At 41.3% G+C, this 21,204-nt stretch overlaps 1 protein-coding gene across 1 annotated transcript in view; it reads right to left on the reverse strand.

Moving 5' to 3' along the window:
* The window catches only part of PDSS2 (decaprenyl diphosphate synthase subunit 2), a 298,925-nt gene that overhangs the window by 75,329 nt on the left and 202,392 nt on the right, over positions 1–21,204 (reverse strand). Inside the window, exon 4 of the mRNA XM_049771201.1 lies at positions 6,471–6,545. Coding sequence (XP_049627158.1) covers positions 6,471–6,545 — 75 coding nt within the window. The remainder of the gene's footprint in view (positions 1–6,470; positions 6,546–21,204) is intronic.

Raw genomic sequence — 21,204 nt, forward strand, 5'->3', positions numbered from 1 at the left:
CAGAACAGACCATGCATATTCTTTTTCTGCTGTTTTGGTTTTGGTCTTGGGACATACCTAGTATGTCTGGGCTTACTATTGATTCAGTGCTCAGGGATCACTCCTAATAGACTTGAAGGGTCATATGGGGTGCTGGGAATTATCCTGGGTTGGCTGCATGCAAGACATGCTCTTATCCCCTTTTCTATGGATCCATCCTCAAGACTAGAAATACTCTTACATCACAAGTCAAGTATCTCACTTTGAGAGGTTTCTAGCACTATGAAAGAGAACAAAGTTACATACCCTGTTGTTCATCACAAGATTGTTTATTCATTTTTTTATTTTGTGTGTGGCGCTAGGTATCAAACTTAAAACGTCATGCACACCAGGCATGCACTATACCACTTAGTTTTATTTGAGCATAAACTAAAAATGGTTTAGTCTTTAAAATCAGAAATAGGCTAACTGTCCACAAATTATAGGATGGTTCAGCATGCTCAGGGATTATTCCTGGCTTTGTTCTCAGGGGACCATATAGACCATATAGGGATGCCAGGGTTTGAACCCAGTTCAGCTGCGTGCAATGAATCATCCTACCCATTGTGCTATGCTCCAGTCCCAACATTTTTGCAGACTTTTTAAATTTTAGGGCCACACTCTGAGCAGTGTTTAGGGTTATGCCTGGCTCTGTGCTCATAAATCACTCCTGGAGGGCTGGGGGACCATCTGGGATGCTGGAAATTGAACCTGAGTCGGCTGCCTGTAAAGCAAATATCCTACCTTCTGTAATATCGTGCTGGCCACTTTGCAGATTTTTAATTGAGAAAATGAGTATTCTGGGAAGTAACTCAGGACATTATATATACAACAACAACAACAACAACAATAATAATAATAATAATAATAATGATGCAAAAAAGGGGGCCGGAGAGATAGCACAGTGGTGTTTGCCTTGCAAGCAGCAGATCCAGGACCTGAGGTGGTTGGTTCGAATCCTGGCGTCCCATATGGTCCCCCGTGCCTGCCAGGAGCTATTTCTGAGCAGACAGCCAGGAGTAACCTCTGAGCGCTGCAGGTGTGACCCAAACCCCCCACTCCCCAGTGCAAAAAAGGGACAAATACAGAATGAAAATAGCCTGAAATGTCACCCTGATTCTGGGGGATAGTTTATTTTCACTTTTTTAAAGAAGGGGCTTGGGCCACACCCAATAATATTCAGGGGCTACTCCTGGGCTTGTTTCCATCCAGTGGTACTTGAAGGACTGTATACATATACTAGGCTGTCTTTCTAGCCCTGTTCTGAGATGATTTAAACAAGGGATTTGGATTTTCTTCTTGAAATTTCTACTGTTTCTGTGTTTTCAATTTTTTGCTTTGTTTTGTTTTGTTTTTCGGTCACACCAAGTGGCGCTCAGATATCAGATATACCCCTGTGCTCAGATATCAACCCTGGCAGGCTCGGGGGACCATATGGGATTTCAGGATTCGAATCGTTGTCCATCCTGTGTTGGTTGTGTGCAAGGCAAACATCTTACTGCTGTGCTATCGCTCCAGCCCCACTTTCAATTTTTTAATTTTGTGTTGGGATCAGACATGGCAGTGCACAGGGCTTTTTCCTAGCTCTGAGCTCAGGAATCACTCCTGGCAATGCTGGTGGACTACGTGCAGTGCTGGGGACTTAACTGGGGATGACCTTGTGCAAGGCAAAGTGCCCAATGCCCTGTACTGTCTCTTCAGTCCTGTGCTTTCCATTTTTATTTAATAAACATGTATTTACTATTTTAACTCAAGATTACAATAAAAGATCATTATGTTAAAATTAAATAAAAATTAATTTTTTCTATTTCATATTTCTTTAATTAGCTAACAAAAAGACAGAAGAGAGAGAGAGAGAGAGAGAGAGAGAGAGAGAAAGAGAGAGAGAGAGAGCATAATGGCATAATGACTAACTTTTTGTTTTGTTTTTGGGCCATACCTGGTAGTATTTAGGGGCAATTTCTAGCTCTGTGCTCAGAAATGATGTCTGTGCTTGGGAGACGTTATGCAGTGCCAAAGTCTTAAATCCCCACCCACCCGCATATTGTCTCTCCAGCTGCTCAATGATTATCATTTTTTGTTTGTTTTGGGCCATACCCAGTGGTGCTCAGGGTTTACTTCTGGCTCTGCACTCAGGAATCACTCCTAGCAGTCTTGGGGGGACCATGTGAGATGACCAGGTTCGAACCCAGGGGCCATGCGCAAGGCAAACTCCCTGCTTCTCCAATGTACTATCACTTTGGCTCCCAATAACTAACTTTTATTAAAAGAAAGAGTAATATTTATAAATTAGCAAGTGCAAAACTAAAATGTCATTTTACAATGGCAGAACAAAGGATGAATTTCCTAACTGACTTTGAATGTGTACAAGGTCACAATTTACCTACAATCTGGTAAATGTTACTAACATTAATCACATACATTACTATAGTTTTTAAGTGGATTAGGTAACTACAAATTTCTCTTGGAGGAGGCAGATTTAGTTCTGATTTCTCTCACTTTGCTCTAAGCAGTGGTCCTCAAACTATGGCCCGTGGGCCACATATTGTATCTGTTTTGTTCCTTCATTGCAAAATAAGATATATGCAGTGTGCATAAGAATTCGTTCATAAGTTTTGTTTTTACTATAGTCAGACCCTCCAATGGTCTGAGGGACAGTGAACTGGCCCCCTGTTTAAAAAGTTTGAGGACCCCTGCATGCATCTGCCCAAGCCACAGAAATACAATGCCACAGAAAGCTATTTTTGCACACCCACATTCTCTATCATGGCAGCAAGTCGCTATGCAGGAAACAGACTGCTATTGTATCCTCAGATACTAAGAGAAATGAAATGGTTTGCAACTTATTTTAAATCACAAAGCAATTCTTTTGAAGACCAAACTGGCCCTAGGCTATGGAGGTGGCACTCCCTTCTATAAGACCACCACTAGTGGCTGCTTCTCAGTCTGCCAGGACAAGAAAATCTTGGAGGCACTTAGGGGTGGGTGGGTGTGGGTGGTGTACTTCTTTGCTCTCTGAAGAGTCTCTGAACCAAGAAAGAAACTAGATTCTGAATTGCCACTGCAACAGAAAACATATACAGAAGTGTGGATGGGGGCATCCCCCAAACAAAACAAACAAAAATAACCAGAATAATTCTAGTAGGGAAAGGAAACATGGTTAATAGAAACTGGTCCCAGGACACAAACAAAGGCATCAAAAAACTCTATTTTTTTAAAACAAGAATGAAATGTTTTGTTTCCATTATTAAAAAAAAAACAGAGTCCCATTACTGGATGTGGTGCCAAAATAAAACAAACAAACAAACAAACAAACAGGAATAGCTCTTTCAATAATGGAACTAATCTTAGAAATATAACTGCTTTTTAAAAGGTTCAAATGTCTCTTTTTTGGGCCGACACACAACTGGTAATGATCATGGTTCTGCATTCAGAAATTACTCCCAGTGATGCTAGGTGCTTGGAGGTCCATATGGGATGCCTAGGAATGAACCCAGGTTAGCCACATGCAAAGAAAATGCCTACTCACTCTACTATCTCTCTAGCCCCTCAAGTGCGATGGCTGTGTTTGAGTAGATGGAAGGTAAAGAAGGCAGGTGAATAAAGAGTAGCTTCAGATTCTTTGAATAAAACTCATTGGGGCTGGGAAGGTGGTGCTAGAGGTAAGGTGTCTGCCTTGCAAGCGCTAACATAGGACGGACTGTGGTTGGATCCCCTGGCGTCCCATATGGTCCCCCCTAGCCAGGGGCGATTTCTGAGCGCATAGCCAGGAGTAACCCCTGAGCGTCAAACAGATGTGGCCCAAAAACAAACAAAAAAAAAAACCAAACAAACCAAAAAAGCAAAACAAAACTCATTAGCTAATCAAAGTCAGTAATAGGTGTGTGCTGAGTGGTTGTTCATAAATGATCAATAGTCCTTCCAAAAACTGTGCTGCTTCCTAAAAAGAAATAGATTATGGGGCCCAGAGAGATAGCATAGTGGCGTTTGCCTTGCAAGCAGCCAATCCAGGACCAAAGGTGGTTGGTTCGAATCCAGGTGTCCCATATGGTCCCCCATGCCTGCCAGGAGCTATTTCTGAGCAGACAGCCAGGAGTAACCCCTGAGTACTGCTGGGTGTGGCCCCAAAACAACAACAACAACAAAAAAGAAATAGATTATGTAGTGCTAAGAGTGAGAAAATCTGGGTTGAGACAGTGTCACTGTCAAACATGCACTGATGACTTACAGACACTATGATGCTGCCATGTGCTATTTCAGAATTTTAGTCCTGTCCTCTATGGAATGGATGGACCAAAAAAAGTCACCTTTCCCAAGGTAATTCTTGGGAAAGTAGGTATAAACAAATTGTGAAAGATATCTAAACAATTACTAATATCACTATAGGACAGCCAGCCAAACAAACAGAAGAACATAATAAATAGGATTAATTATAGTGAATAATTCAAGAAGCAAAAACCCCATAATATTTTTACTTAAAATTGAACATATATTTAGCAAAATATTACTGTTTTATATGAAACTAAGCTGAACATCTTAGAAATAACATAAGAAAAAGCTATATCTCAACGGCTGAAGAAGTCATTATAGGGCTGAAGAAAAAGTACAAAGGGTAAGGAACTTGTCTTGCATGTAACTGACCCTGTTTTGAACCCTGACACCGCATGTTATCCCCAAGTACTGCCAAGACTAATCCCTATACATAAAGCCAGGGGGAGCCCTGAGCACTGCCGAGTGTTGGCCCACTGTGCTCCATTTTAGCCTTTATGGTGGGAACTTAGATATGGCCAAGGGAGACTAGCAAGTCTGACTGTTTTTCTTTAGCTATCACTATTACCAGAGTATGCTAGGAATCAAACTACACCAGAGGTCTTCTATTTTAGAATCTGGTACTGCCTGCCAGTCATGGCAATTAACAATAAGATCTTTTTTGAGAAACTCATCAAAAGACTCATGGTGATCATATAGTCTGTTGGGGGCACTCATATACCAATAGCAGTTTAGGAAAAGTTAGATATGCCTGCTGGGAACTATGGCTCTCTGAAGTAAATGTCAGCGGCTGTCCAAGACATGGTGTTCCGAGCTTATTCACCACTCCTGGCACCCGCCAGAGACCCTAGGTTATACTTTTAAATTTTTTTTTTTTTTTTTTTTTGGTTTTTGGGCCACACCCGGTAACGCTCAGGGGTTACTCCTGGCTATGCGCTCAGAAGTCGCTCCTGGCTTGGGGGACCATATGGGACACCGGGGGATCGAACCGCGGTCCGTCCAAGGCTAGCGCAGGCAAGGCAGGCACCTTACCTCTTGCGCCACCGCCCGGCCCCAACTTTTAAATTTCTTATCCAAGTTACTCATGTTCTGTGTTTCACTTCTTTAAAAAATGTCTTCCTTTTCTTAAAATGTAAATGTCAAAGAGTTCAAGATATGGGGACATGCACATTTATTTATTTTTTCTCTAATTTAGTCATGAGTGAAATCTTGTAAATATAGAAGTAAAAGAAGTTAGAGAAGTTACAATAATGAGCCAAGTTAGATAGGAACCTTTTTTTTTTGGGGGGGGGGCAGGTGTCATACCCGGCTGTGCTCAGGGGTTACTCCTGACTCTGTGCTCAGAAATAGCTCCTGGCAGGCACGGGGGACCATATGGGATGCCAGGATTTAAACCAGCATCCACCATGGACTGGCTGCTTTGCAAGACATTTGCCCTACCACTGTACTATCTCTCCAGCCCCAGGAGGTTTTTATAATAGTATGGACCATAGTAAACGACAGTGGTGGTCAATGAAGCAATCACTTACATTTAATATCATAAATACTGAATTAAAGAACTGCCTTTTATTTATTTTTTGTTCTTTCCCTACCCCTACCCCAAGAACTGCCTTTTAAAGAAATGAAACCTAACTCTTCTTGAACTGTCCTGCTAAATGAATCAATAATTTTAATTCTAGATCTAGAACACTAATCAAGATAGTCCAACTGTACAACTGTCCTATTTCTTCTCAGAGAAAGTTTTATAATGCAGCACATTTTGGATCTTGAATATAAAGGACAATTTTTTCCACGTGCTGCCAGCAGCTGACTTTCTGGGATTCTCCACTCTCCTTGGACCTCACCCTTTCCTACCTACATTGGGCCCAGCAACCTTAACATAAGTCAGTCTTGAAGCCACATAATGTTGGCAGAGTGTCAGCCTTTACTAGGCTGCTCTGAAGTGATAGGACAGAATCCAGCCAGAGAATAAGAGATTGTTTCAAATAGCTAAATGGGTTATGTATTAAGTGTATGGCCATACATTTATAGCCAATGGTACAAATACTAATTATTAGTATTTAGATTAGTACAGATACTAATCTAAAGAAAGTCACATGCATTTTAAACACAAAACAAAAATAATATTTTTCATTAAAAATTAGGATTTTTAATCTGGTATTTTATAATTACCAAAGTCTTACCTTGGCCGAAGTAGAATTTTCTCGGTATACTCCTTGTACCAAGTCCATAAGAGCATTTGCTATAAGTTCTACAACCTTAAACAAAACAAAGCAAAACAAAAATTAAAAGAATCAATTGCAAATTTGTGTTTCTTTAAAAAAAATCCCAGAACTCTTCAGAAGAGTTCTTTATTCTTGATAGAAAAATAAAACAAAATAAAACAAAACCCAATCCCAACAGAGTAAGATCAGCAAAGATCACAGCAAATGGCCATTGTCCTCCTGGATATTAAAACTGGATATTATTTTCAGCCATAATTTAAGTTAAAGAAAATCTTATGAGCCTGGAATTTAACTTACATACAAAAAAAATCCAGTAATCACCCTTTTGATAACCCTTTCTGATAACAAATGAAATCTTAATCCAATTTATTTTCTGTATATTTATTTCTGTCAGGTGGATAATTTTTCAATATCCCCATTATGGGAGCCATTATAATGCTATTTACTATGCTTAATACAGAAAGAAAAGCAAAACAAAAAAAGATGAAAGAATGGTTAAGCCTGCACATGAGCTCATTCTATTGTGCTTAAAATACACAGTAGATATATTTGGTGTAGGACTTCTGGGTCAAATGTTCCATAAACACTGGAAATTTACAAAACAAGTCTGAAATTCTATTCACTAAACCTATATTATTATTATTATTATCATTATGACTAAGGCTATTAAAATATAAAATAAAATCTAAAGCTTTGAACTTGCCCTAGCATGTAAAACAAGCAGAAAACAGTAAATAGTGTCTCTGGAAATATTGTACAATTTAGTGTTTTTGTTTTTTTTTACATAAGTCATCTTAATTCAAGAGTATAAACAGTGGTATTAAAATGTTAAATGCAGCTGTTTCAAACATAAATTCCTCACGGCAACCCTGTTTGTTTAAGGAGTCTTACATCTAGTGCATTTAGCTTCCTATATTATGCATTTTTATGTCTGATTCTTATTCTTTGCTTCCTAAAATTTAGCTCAGTTCTGATTGAATTAAAGGATTTTGTTTCAGCTTTTATCATTCTTGTAACTGAAGACATTATTAAGCCAAAGGATATAGACCCTAACAATAAGATATTTCAGTCTAGGTATCCTGGATTTAATAAACATCTTCTTAGAGGAAAATTACATTAATTTACAAAAAGACTTAAAATTTTAACACGAGCATTTATCTCCACATTTATATTTACATTCATACTGACTGCACAACACACATAGGACTGCAGATAATGGAAATTTTGTTGATTAAAGGCATTTAATTTTCTAGCTCTGCAGATGGGTTAATTTGCAAAACCTATACAAAGTCTTTTTTTTTTTTTTTTAAATCACATTGCCCTTTAGGTAACCAAATACTTAAGAAATATTGTAGCAATATGAGCTGCAGAGGAACTGGAAGGACAATGATCCTACAGTATTACCAGATGTGTTGAGTTATTTAAATGGGGAAGAGAGAAAAATGAATGGATTTTTTTCCCCCTGAAGGTATCAGATAAGCCCTATTCCCAAATCCAGGAGGATAGAGTATCGCCAATAGGTCTATGAAAGACTGTAACTAAATGCACAGCATCAGATTGGATTACAGTTTATACAAGCAACATCCCAAGATCCCCCTGATGGCTGGACACATAATGCAGATCAATCACTCACTAAGAAATGTTATGGGTTTGAAACAGTTTGAGCTCTGAGACCAGACTAGTAAAGTGAAGAGGGATTTACAAAAAGAGAATCTGAAACTAAATGTCAAAAAATGATGGCATCAACTTTTTACAATGGATCAGGTTCTGGATAATCAGAGGGTTCCTTGCTTGAAATTTCAGACCATGTATGAGCAACAAAAACATTAAAATCTGACTTTTTATCTTACCATGATGAAAAAATAAGCTCATAATTTAAAAATAATCTAACTTCCTAATGGCCATTCTTTTTTTTTTTTGTTTGTTTGTTTCTGGGCCACACCCGGCGGTACTCAGGGGTTACTCCTGGCTGTCTGCTCAGAAATAGCTACTGGCAGGCACGGGGGACCATATGGGACACCGGGATTCGAACCAACCACCTTTGGTCCTGGATCGGCTGCTTGCAAGGCAAACGCCACTGTGCTATCTCTTCAGGTCCCCTAATGGCCATTCTTACGTGACAGATTATACCTGCACAGTCAGTGATAATCATTAAAAAAGGTTTTTTTGGGATTTCCTAGGTTTAAAAAAATAGAAGGTTGGGTCCAAGAAACTAGCTCAAAGGGCTGGAACTCATGGCTTGCATGGGGAGTCCTACATTTAATTCCCAAGTACCAAATAGTCCCTAAGCACTGATGGATGTAGCCCTGATGACCCTTTGCAACACCGGACCAAGCCCCAAACTTTCAGGCTCACATGACTATCCAAGTAGAGCTTGGAGTAATCCCAGGTGTCCTGAACTCTGCTGAGCAAACTTCCCTTTCACACATAAAACAACCGCCATCACCAGCCTAAATTAGAAGAAGGCCAATTATGAAAAGCAGGTATGCAGTGATACAAGTGTCCCAGTCAAGACCAACTCACCCCCTGCATACTAAGTCTCTTACCAGGGCCTGGAGCTTAGTAACTAACTGCTTTGCAGTCACAAAAGTTCCATCCTTGGAATCATCCCACATGAAGATGTCGATCCCAGTGGCAATGCCCTTTGGGATCCGTGGTACAGTGACAAAAGTGTAAACTCTGGAAATCACAATGTGTGAGCATTCAGTGTGTGAGCCTTGATCATTAGAACAATGACAACAGAGAAGGGAAGGGAAAGGGGGAGATATAAAAACAAAATCTCTGTGGTCAGAAATGTATACTTTACAATGACACCAAAGTATCATCCTATTGCAATATTGTTAGAAAGACCACAGGCTACCAGCTCTTTATACATTTATTTATTTTATTTCATTTTGGGGCCATACCCAGCAGTGCTCAGGGGTTACTCCTGGATCTTCACTCTAATTATTCTGCCAGTATTCAGGGATGCCAAGGATCGAACTTAGGTCAGCTGTGTGCAAGGCAAGTGCCTTACCTCCTGTACTATCTCTTCAGCCCTGCCATATAGACTTTAACAAGACCATTTATTTCATTTGATGATCAGACCATTTTTCATTATATGCTATTACTACCTTCTTAGATGCCAGTTGTATTCAAGTTTAAGGGAGTATTCACTTAATGACATTTTCTCCCCTTTTAGGTTCTTGAAGAATAATTTGTTCACACAACCTCCTAAATGATAGCAAGGATAATAATGGTAGTTGGAAGGAAATCACAAAACCTAATTGTCAGACCTCCTGAAGCTAAAAACTCAAGCCCCAGCGGAGTTCTGGCAAAGTGCTGGAAGTAGGGGTGGGGTGAGGAGAGAAACTGATAGGCAAAAAGAGCCTCAATGTGCACAAACTTGGGAAGGTGACAGATTACAGGACAATAATGGGACAGAGCAGAGTATTAGGAGACAGAATATCTAAATTTCCTTTTTCACTGTCACTGTTGAGAAGTCAGATGTGTGAATGGGCGTAACACATTTGCTTTGGCCTTGGGGATCACAAAAAGCAGTGCAGCTCATTGCATTCAATGATATGTATGGTGTGAAATTCTAAATCAAGGCCTTAGGTCTATAAGGCAGGACCTTTACCTCTGAGCCAGGTCCTCACAAAATTATTATTATTATAATACCTGGTGGCACTCAGGGGTTACTCCTGGCTCTACGCTCAGAAACCACCCCTGGCAGGCTTGGGGGACCATATGGGATGCCAGGAATTGAACCACCACCTCCTGGGTTGGTGGTGTGCAAGGCAAATGCCCTACTGCTATACTATCTGTCTGACCCTTATAACTATTATCTTTATAACTATTTGGGCAGTGCTCAGGTCTGTCTTCTGACTCTATGCTCAAGAATTACTCCTTGGGCTCGAAGAGACAGCATAGAAGGTAAAGTGTTTGCCTTGCATGAAGAAGGACAGTGGTTCGAATCCCAGCATCCCATACAGTCCCCCGAGCCTGCCAGGAGCAATTTCTGAGTGTAGAGCCAGGAGTAACGCCTGAGCATAGCCGGGTGTGACCCAAAAACCAAAAATTAAAATAAAAAAATAAAAAAATAAAGAATTACTTCTTGAGGGGCATAAAGAACCATATGAGGTGCCGAGGATAAAATCAGGGTTGGCTGTGTGCAAAGCAAGTGCCCTACATGTTGTACTATCTCTCTGGCCACATATGTCGCATATTGTTTTGTTGGGGTTGGGGTCACACCTGGCAATGCTCAGGGGTTATTCTTGGCTCTGTACTCAGGAATCATTCCTGGTAAATTGGGGAAATGATACTGATGCTAGGGATTGAACCTGGGTCTTGGAAGGATGCAAGCCAAATGCCCTCTCCATTATATAATCTCTTTGGCCCCATCATATCATTATTCCTTTCTTTGGGGGGCACACCTGGTGGTGCTCAGGGATTACTCCTGGCTCTATGCTCAGGAATCACTCCTGGTGGGCCAGGGGACCTTATGGGATGCTTGGGATCAAACCTGGGTTGGCTGCATGCAAGGCAAACACCCTACCCATTGTGCTACTGCTCCAATCCATGTCACGCATTTTTCTTTTTTTTGGGGGGGGGGCACAGCCGGTGACGCTCCGGGTATACTCCTGGCTATGCACTCAGAAATTGTTCCTGGCTTGGGGGACCATATGGAATGCCGGGGGATTGAACTGTGGTCCGTCCTAGGTTAGTGCATGCAAGGTAAATGCCCTACCGCTTGCGCCACTGCTCCGGCCCAACATGGGAAAAAAAAATATTTTTTTACACAAGGCTGTGCTCAGGGGTTACTCCTGGCTCTTCACTCAGAAATAGCTCCTGGCAGGCTCAGGGGACCATATGGGATGCAAGGCAAACACCCTACCTCCATACTATCTCTCTGGCCCCATGAATGATATTTTTTAAAGTAAATGAGATCATTTATGTTTTATACACAGTGAATGCTATGAAAGAGAAACAAAATATTGATAATGAAAATATGTAAGTATAAGATCCTGGTTTAGTTTTGGTTAATGTTTTCTTTAATTTTGGGGATACCCTTACATTTAGATTTGGTAAATTTACAACCACATTCCATTTTATCCATTTTGTTTCTTTTCCCTTTTGGCACTGCTTTATAATCAATTTAAACAATAAATCTAAGTCCAGAGGGTGGAATTGGGGTATGTGAGGGAAGCAAACCCTTGCTTTTAGTCTTAAAGAGTATTCAAGCCACAGTCTATCTGAAAATTTATTTATAGACTTTATTATTTAACACTCCATGAATAAGTTAAAAATACAAGCAGAATAAGTAGTAGTAAGTATTTTGTATATACAGTTGTGCCTTTCTCAATAAATGTAATTCAGGAGAACTGTGAGGTAACATTTAACAGATGAAATCGACTCAGCAGAGTTGTATATATTATACTAGTGCAAACCAGATCACTTTGGTATGAGCAAAATGATACCTTTTTAAATTAAAATAAAGTGCAGCAAACTCTTTAGAAAACTGTTAAGTATAAATTCATGTGGCTCAAAGTTCAAGCCAGTATAAGTTGAGTTGATGAAATAAGGCAGTAGTTTTTAATTCATCTAAAATATGACTAGCACATAATTGATTTGCTTGATAAATATAAACTATGGAGACTTACAATCTCCCTTTGAACACGCACTGGAAAGGTTATTTTAATGATAAATTTTGCTACAGTGTGGAAGACTGGTGTGATCCATCACTTGATTCAGGAGTCAAATGAACACGGCCGCTCAACCTTTACTACTTTTAACAGCCACTAGCAAAGGAAATAGTCAATGAGTTTGCAGTGCTGATGGCATTAATTACACACAAATTTACTGCACTTCTTCCCCCACACTAAGAGCCAAACAGCAGTGCACGAGGCAGTAGCAAAGGTAACATACCCTTGGGAAAGAATTAATTCTCGTATGCATCCTGGGAGGAACAAAAGACAGATTGAGCATAAATATATCCTTTCTAAAGAGCTCTGGCATTTGAAAGGGGTATTGGGAAGATTGTTTAGTCAGTGTGTGTGTGTGTGTGTGTGTGTGTGTGTGTTGTGGTGTGTGTGTGTGCTTTAAGCCACAAAATTATACAGTCAATGAAAATGTATTAAGAGAAAGAAAAGCTTTTAAAATGGATGCTCAATGTAGCCCTCTAATAGTAACAAGAACAGTTAGCTCTTCATATAAATGAAGCACAAATATCTGATTACTGAAAATGGAAAGATTTACATTCATTACAAAAGTAGGTAGAGAGGGAATGGGCAAGGATAAGTGTGCCCATGGAGAACAATAATAACAGCTGAATTAATAAAGTGATCGGTCATTGAAAAGTGGGTTCAGGCAACCTGTCTTATTCCTGGGAAATTCGCTCTCCAGGGTGCTGCAGCAGCTTCCAGCCTTCTGAGAACACAGGGAGCAACAGCAGCAGCCAAATAAAGGGGGAATTGATTCACCCACCACCTGGACACCAATAACCCAGATGAGCCTAATCAGCGCACAGATTAATTGGCAGAAATAACCTTAATAACCATTGACGAAGCCTGTGAGAGAATGGGTCCTTCCTCTCCTTCTTATCAGACAAAGATCAGGCTTAATGAAGACAATGCAACAGACACACCATTAGCTCACAAGAGTTCTGGAGGAAGCGTCTAACTCAGCGGTTTAAAGGGAGCCATTCAATCTGCCAAATGTGTAAGGCCAAGCTTATTTGTGGGAGGGATGACAATCTGTTCTTGTGAGCTGGAAGTTCTTTCTGGCTAACAGGAAAAAGCAGAGACAGAAATGGCACTACCAGTAGGACAGGTGCAGTGAAAACTAAGCAAATTGATAATCTTAATTTTTAATTTAGAACAGCTGATACATTGGTTTATCGATTCTAACTACTGGTAACATTTGTCAAAGAGAGCTTCAGAAAATTCTGTGAACTAAAGGAAAGTAAAAAAAAAATCAGCAAAATAAGCCCCACATTCAGGAAAACAGTCTGGATACAAAGCGCTGAAATTTAATGACATAGACTAGTGCATTTATTCTACAAACATCTGCTGATATATATCTTGTAGGTACCTGGCATTGTGATAACACAATTAGCTGTGATCTTATTAAAGACACAGACCACTGATAGATCTTTGGATGCTTAGGTTAATATGGATATGAGCTGAAGTCAGTTAAGACTGTTATTTGGACCTTGGTTTGCCCAAAACGGGGTTTGTGCTTTATTAATTTTAAGTGTAGTGATCAGATACACATTATTGTGCAAGTCTGATTATTCTTTATTCATAGCAATTGTGAGGAAGTCAAGTAATTAACCAAAAGTAAGGTTAAAATAAAGAAAGTAGGGAGCTGCAGAGATAGCATGGAGGTAGGGCGTTTGCCTTGCATGTAAAAGGACGGTGGTTCAAATCCCGGTATCCCATATGGTTCCCCAAGCCTGCAAGGAGTGATTTCTGAGCGTAGAGCCAGGAGTAACCCCTGAGCGCAGCCGGGTGTGACCCAAAAACCAATAAATAAATAAATAAAAATAAAAAAGTAATCTCCTAAAGTTGACTTCACTTAAATTCCTTCCTTCCTTCCTTCCTTCCTTCCTTCCTTCCTTCCTTCCTTCCTTCCTTCCTTCCTTCCTTCCTTCCTTCCTTCCTTCCTCCCTCTCTCCCTCCCTCCATTCCTTTCTTCCTTCCTCCCTCCCTCCTCCTCCCTCCCTCCTTCTTTCCTTCCTTCCTCCCTCCTCCTTCCTTCCTTCCTCACCTTCCTTCTTTCCTTCCTTCCTCCCTCCTCCTTCCTTCCTTCCTCACCTTCCTTCTATCCTTCCTTCCTCACCTTCCTTCCTTCCTTCCTTCCTTCCTTCCTTCCTTCCTTCCTTCCTTCCTTCCTTCCTTCCTTCCTTCCCTTCCTTCCATCCTTTCTTTCCTTCCTTCCTCTCCTTCCTTCCTTCCTTCCTTCCTTCCTTCCTTCCTTCCTTCCTTCCTTTTTCTTTTTAAAAAAAATTATGACTTTTTTTGTGTGTGTGGTTTTTGGGTCACACCTGACAATGCTCAGGGGTTATTCCTGGCTCCAAGCTCAGAAATTGCTCCTGGCAGGCACGAGGGACCATATGGGGTGCCAGGATTCGAACTGATGACCTCCTGCATGAAAGGTAAACGCCTTACCTCCATGCTATCTCTCTGGCCCCAGTAAATTATGACTCTTGACAAGTAGCCTGGTCCAGGCTGAACTCTAGAGCTTTATTAGAATGGGTGTGGCAGATTGCAATTTTTGCCTGAAGCCACAGCAGCCAGAAGCTACACATGACAACCTCCAGCAGTAACAGCCTAGCTCCACAACTAAACCTTATCAAACTACCAAGCCAGCAAATTTGTTCAAGATCCCAAGATGCATGGCCACAAGTGGCCATGTGACATCTCAAAATTTCATAGTAGTGTTAGCGCAGTGGGATCACAGCAAACTTGATGGGGAAGTTACATAGAAGACTATCAAGCTCAGCGAGCCAAACAGTAAAGCAGAATAGCACCAACCACAGCCAGTAAATCCTTAGACAATGACTTTAGTAAAACATTGAGAGAGACAATAATTCCATTTGTCACTGAAGAGGGAGCCCACAGTTGGACCCAGCAGGGCGCACATGCCAGGAAAGCCGTCCTCTTTTTTCTGGTATGTAAGGGTCTCTGGGCAGACAGCGGGCCACAGACCTCCTGGACTGAACTCTTGGTCCAGGAGACTGGATCTCCCCACGCCAGGTGGGTCTTCATGGCCGGCCCTGGCAACTCGGGCCCTGGGGGGCGGGCAGAGAAGGGAAACCCCTCCCCTATGCATACTGGACCCCTTGTATTGTTTGCTACTAATACTATTTTTCAAAACCTCGCGAACACATTTGCTTTTTAAGCATTATCCAAAAACGTTCCTGATCCTAGACTGTTCCTAGGAATGGAATCAGGATGCCCAAGATTTGGATAAAACACTCAATACAACTTTATTCTTTAGTCTTTTTGTGGATGTGACTTTTCATATTGACTCCAAGACTAAACCATAAACAGTCCATGTATATATTGTATATAGTCTCTATCATGTATTGCCTCTCCCTCACCCCTGTGTCTCTCCTACCCCCTCATCCCCCACCCCTGAACTATTATCTTTCCTTTATTCAACCCTCTTTTTTTTCCTTTTATTTTTTTTTAATTTTTTATTTTGAATTATGAGAACAAAAGATGCAAAGAAAGAGGACAAGTTAAAGTTACAGTGGAAGGACAATCATCCATAACATAATTCTCAGAAGAAGTCCCCTTGCTGATATCTTAACTTTGAACTTTCAGCCAAAGAACATTAAGATAAATAAAACAGAATCCATGTACAATTACTTTGTCCCTCAAGTCCCCAGATTGTAGCACATTATAATATTTCTTAACAGCACACAAGGCAATATAAAGCCATAAAACTTATGTAACTCCTTAAACATTAGAGGCATAGTATTTTTTTACATTTCCATGTACATGCATATTAGCTTAAGTTAACCTCAAATTTTAAGTGGGTGCATTTAACCTCAAATTTTAAGTGGGTGCATTTTAAGGATTAGAGTCAAAGGAGCACAGTAAAAACGGTGTTAGAGTGGCAATTGTTGTTTGCATAGGCCCACCAAAATATGAGAGGCATGGAAAGGAATAACCTTGGCCTAAATACAAAGAGATCCTACCCCTGAAGTTTCCTGGCATAAGACCAACTCTAGGCTTCAGGCATTTTTCACACAGTCTCTGTTGTTGGTATCATGTTTCTGTATTAAAGATTCTGGAATCTGCATATCCTAAATTGAAGTCATGCTGTGGAGTGTCTTCTCGTTTCACCTCACCATGAAAGGGCAATGCAAGAAGCCCTGTCCTGTAAGCAGGTCGTTGTTAAGTCTTCTCATTGTTAAGGGAAGTCTCTTTTCAGCAGGACGCTGTCTGAGCAGTGGTAAGGTCTTCCGTGGTAGAGGATTGCTTCCAGGTGATGTTATAGACAAACCTCACAATTAAGGGGCAATACAGCAAGCCCTGTCCAGTAAGCAGGTCATTGTTTTTGTTAAGTCTTCTTAGTGTTAAGGGAAGTCTTTTTTGAGTAGATCGATGTCAGAGCAGCTGTAGGGTCTTCCCTGGTAGAGGAATGCCTCCAGGTGATGTTATATACAACCTTGGATGTTTTGTAGATGTCTTCTCTAGATCAGAGGTGAATCGAGAATGCCCATTCTTCTGAGGCCTGTACCAGGTCTTTATGTCAATGTTCAGGGTGTAAGGTCTCATTGCACTACAAGATTTGTGTGTTCCCATCTCTATTAGATATTATTCAACCCTCTTTATCCTCAGTTCCTAACTGGGTAGACACCAAGACTGACCTTCTGCCCCAACAGACCACCATCCAGCTCCTCATTGAAAGACACCCTCTCGGCTCCCATCTCATGCCTCGACGAAGAACTACAACCAACATGCCTGCTGACCCATGCTTGGTGGTCCCTCTCGCCCCCATCAAACTATGAACTGTTGCATGATACCAGAATCAGCTTCAGCAAAACCCCTAGTTCAAGGACAATATAGGGTTCCGTAATGCCGCAAAACATGTCTCAAACTCAACTATCACCTGTTGTTTTCAAATACCTTTGTTTTCTTTCTTTCTTTTTCTTTTTAAACACAGGTTTATTTATCTGTTCTATTTTAAGGTATTCATATTTTTGCTATCATTATCATTTTTGGTGCTGCTTGGTACTAAAGCCTTGCCTGGGATAAAATGGCAGATCAAAAACAGACTACAGAAAGTGTGAGTATAACCAGTCATCCTTACCCAGAATAGCACCAGCAATCCAACATGAAACCATACGTTTTTGTATGGGCACAGTAAACAAGGGGAAACCATAGACACAGAAATAAGATCTTATTTTCTAGGGAAAAGACCCTACACTTTTTTTTTTTTTTTTTTTTGGAATGCATTTTTTTTTTTTTTTTTAATGTAATTTTTATTTTGATCATAGTGGCTTACATATTGTTGACGATAATATTTTAGGTATATATTTACATAAAATCCGGGGGGATTCCCATCCCTAAATTGTCCTCCCTACACCTCCGTTTTTGTCCTACCTCCCTTTTCCTCTTCCCTCTCCCCCAGGGCGTCTAGAATATGTGGTCCCCTCTGTATCTAACCTACTACTTAGTAGTCTTGCATCAGTTTGGTCTTGATGTCTCCCTGATTTCCCCCTCTAAGTGGGGGCAGGGCTAGCTAGTTCAAGTTGCGTGGTTTTGCCTGAAAAGGTGAAAATATATAAACTGGGGGTAAAAGTCTAATACCCCGAAGATGGGCAGAATCCTTCTAGAGGTTCTCATCATCGATTTGGGAAATGAGTGAGAGAAAGAATGTGAAACACTCCACCAGTACCAAAAAAAGTGTCAAATATCCAGTGAGGACTCCAGCTATATCGATAAGCACCACTAAAGACAGATAAACAAAATAAAACAAAACAAACAAAAACCAAAAACAACAAAAAACAAAACAAAACAAAAAAAAAAACACGCCGTGGTCTTGAAATAAGAAACCTGGCGTAGCCCCTCTCGAAAGAAAAGGAAGAGAGAAAAGAAGAAAAGTAAATAAATAAATAAATAAATAAGGATATCTGGGGACAACGATTTCAATAATCACATCCAAACAGAGAAATCGACCAAAATAGCTAGGTAAATAAAAATAATAATAACAATAATAAATGAAGGTAATATATATATACATATACATATATATATAAATGTCCAAGGTTTTGTGTTTTTTTCTTTTTTTTTTTTTCCCTTCTGCCCTGGCACAGTAAATATTGGGGTCATTCGAAAAGGAATTCACTTGCCCTATGCGATATGGGGTTTCTCCGTCCTTGGAGTATACTGTCATGGGATCAACTCTAGTCTTTGTTCAGGATCATTACTCTCCCGGTGGTGGGTTTTTTTTATTTATTTATTTATTTTTTGGTGTGTGGAAGACTTCTGCTCTGTCCAGGGTGATGCAATCAGAGCTCTGTGTTTAGAGGTCTCAGTATCCATACAGATCCTGAGATGGGACTTATGGTGAAGTCAGTCTTTGTGAATCTAGAGGTTCTGTTACCTCAGTGCCATTTTAATCCGTCTTCTGTGGTTGGTGATCTTAGTCTTTGCCCTGAACCTAGGATGGCATCTAGGATAGCGTCTTTCTTTGTGCTTCCAGAAGCCCCTTTCCGTTACAATTGTCTCTGTCGGATCTTTGGGACTGAGGATCATGCTTATTGTGCAGGTCTTAGTTCAAACCCTAGACTAGGGCTTTTTTATTGGTCCCAAGATGTATACAGTCTGGTCGTGGTTCTCGTATCCATTCATCTGTAAAACACAATCTTGGCTTTTGGACCTACCAAAGGGTGCCACGTCTTCTGGTTTTGTCTTGTTGTTGGCTGGTGAGGTAGGCTAAACTGCTCTGAGGTCAAGTTGTTCATATTTTCCTCATTGTCGGGATATCGTGTTTAGGCTGGCCCTTGTTGTTGACCCTGCAGTACTAATGCTGTCCCAGATGGAGTTTGTTTCTTGCAGCTGTTGTGAAGAGCTGTGCCGTTTCTATGTCTGGGATCCAGGGTTCAAGGTTGGTTGAGTGGTGTCTAATCACCTGAAAGACCCTACACTTTTTATAACACTAGGGTGCCTCCCATCCCGGACATGTGTCATGTGGATACAACCCAGTCTCCAGGAGATTGGACAGTGTCAGTTCAACTCCAAACCCCAGATTCCAGATGTAGAACTGATACAGCTCTGGGCAACAACTCCAGAAACCAACTCCATTGGGAGAATTATAGCACAGCTCTGGCACTAACTTGTACCAGTTATGACAATGAGGAAATGACAACTTGACCCAAGACCAAATTGTCTTATCACCTCACCTAACAGTGGATGGAAACCAGAAGATGTACTATCTTTTGAACAGTGAAAAATAAGAGCACCATGTACAGAAAACTGACTTTGACAGCTGCGACTGGGCAGAACTATCCTTGGGACCGATAAGAAAAACCCTGCCCGTTTTCCGCGGCAGCTCCGGAGCGGGGCAGGCTGTGCCCCCCAACTTTCTACCTCCGCGCACATCGCCCCCTTTGCGCGCGAAGCTGCTGGTGCGGGGACCAGTCGTGCAGCCCAGAGGGGACCGTGCGCCTGTACATCGCGCTGTGAGCGCCGGGGAGTGCCTTGGGGAAAGTGACCTGGGACAACCCACCGCTGCCTCGATTTACCTCGTGGACCCTGGAGAAGACCCCCCCCTTCTTCACAGGAGCCCCTTTTCCTGGGCGCCGCAGGATTGGCCGCAGCCGGTCGAGCTGCACCTGGTTTAAGATTGAAGGCATCTTGTCTTATTCAATATGAAGTTGTTCTGATAAAGGGAGAGACGTGGCAAAAGCTGGCTCCCTGTGTGTGACACCAGGCGGGGAAAATCCGCGAAAGTACACCGGCCCAGTGGGGCTCAGCTGTGAAAGACTGTGAGTGTGACCTGTCTATGTCTGTCTACTGTCCTCTTGCGTGAAACTCTTGCGAGTGGGGCAAAAAGAGCCTCCAGAAACCTCGCTCGCCCAGACGCCATTTTCAGGGAGGGACTTCAGAGCATAAAAACTGGCTAACCTTTGCAAAAGCTGGCTCCCTGTGTGTGACACCAGGCGGGGAAAATCCGCGAAAGTACACCGGCCCAGTGGGGCTCAGCTGTGAAAGACTGTGAGTGTGACCTGTCTATGTCTGTCTACTGTCCTCTTGTGTGAAACTCTTGCGAGTGGGGCAAAAAGAGGCTCAGAGGAGCACGGCCGCTCCGCTTCGCTACGCGGCCGTGCACTCTTTCTAAGGAAAGAACACCATTGCAACAAGAAGGAAAAATCACACTAAGAACGGCGCTATATCACAGAAGCAAACATTTCTGGACTGTCTTCTCTGTTGCATGCTCGGGCCTAAGATTTGACCCAGTGTGAGGCTTCATCCACGGAGGACTCCCCTCCCTTAGAGGCAAGTCAGCCCATCCAGAAAGGGAGGAGCCAGAGGAGTGTGCTGCCTACATCATATAGACAATGAATACCACCACAACACGTAGAAAAACCCACAATACAAGTGTGACAATGGGGAAACAACGCAGGCCAGCATCAGACATAGAGAATGAAGATGACAATTCTGAGGACCAGATAATGACTGAACAACTAATCAACCTCTCAGATAAGGACTTTAGACTAGCAATATGGAAGGTGCTCAACAGACTCCAAGAAACCATGGATCGAGTTGAACAGAACACTAATAAGAACCAAGAAAATATGAAGGCAGAAATGACAAAACTCCAAACTGAAATAACATGTCAACTAACAGGACTGAAAAAGTCAGTAAACGAAGTGAATGACAAAATGGATAAGCTCTGGGACAGGGTATCAGAAGCTGAGAATAGACTTGGTGCTGTGGAAGATGAGATACATAACAATTCCATACAGCAGGAGAGATTGGACAAAAAACTTAAAGCAAATGAGCAGACAATGGAAAAATTAGTCAAAGAATGGGAACAGACGAAAATAGAAGTCTATGATAAGATCAACAGAAACAACTTAAGAATCATTGGAGTCCCAGAGACCCAGGAAGAAAATTTCCAGGAAGAATCAATGGTCAAGAACATCATTAAAGAGAAACTTCCAGAGCTAAAGAATATATGTGATCAAATC

Source organism: Suncus etruscus, chromosome 4 (genome assembly GCF_024139225.1).
Source record: "Suncus etruscus isolate mSunEtr1 chromosome 4, mSunEtr1.pri.cur, whole genome shotgun sequence".
Classification (NCBI taxonomy): domain Eukaryota; kingdom Metazoa; phylum Chordata; class Mammalia; order Eulipotyphla; family Soricidae; genus Suncus; species Suncus etruscus.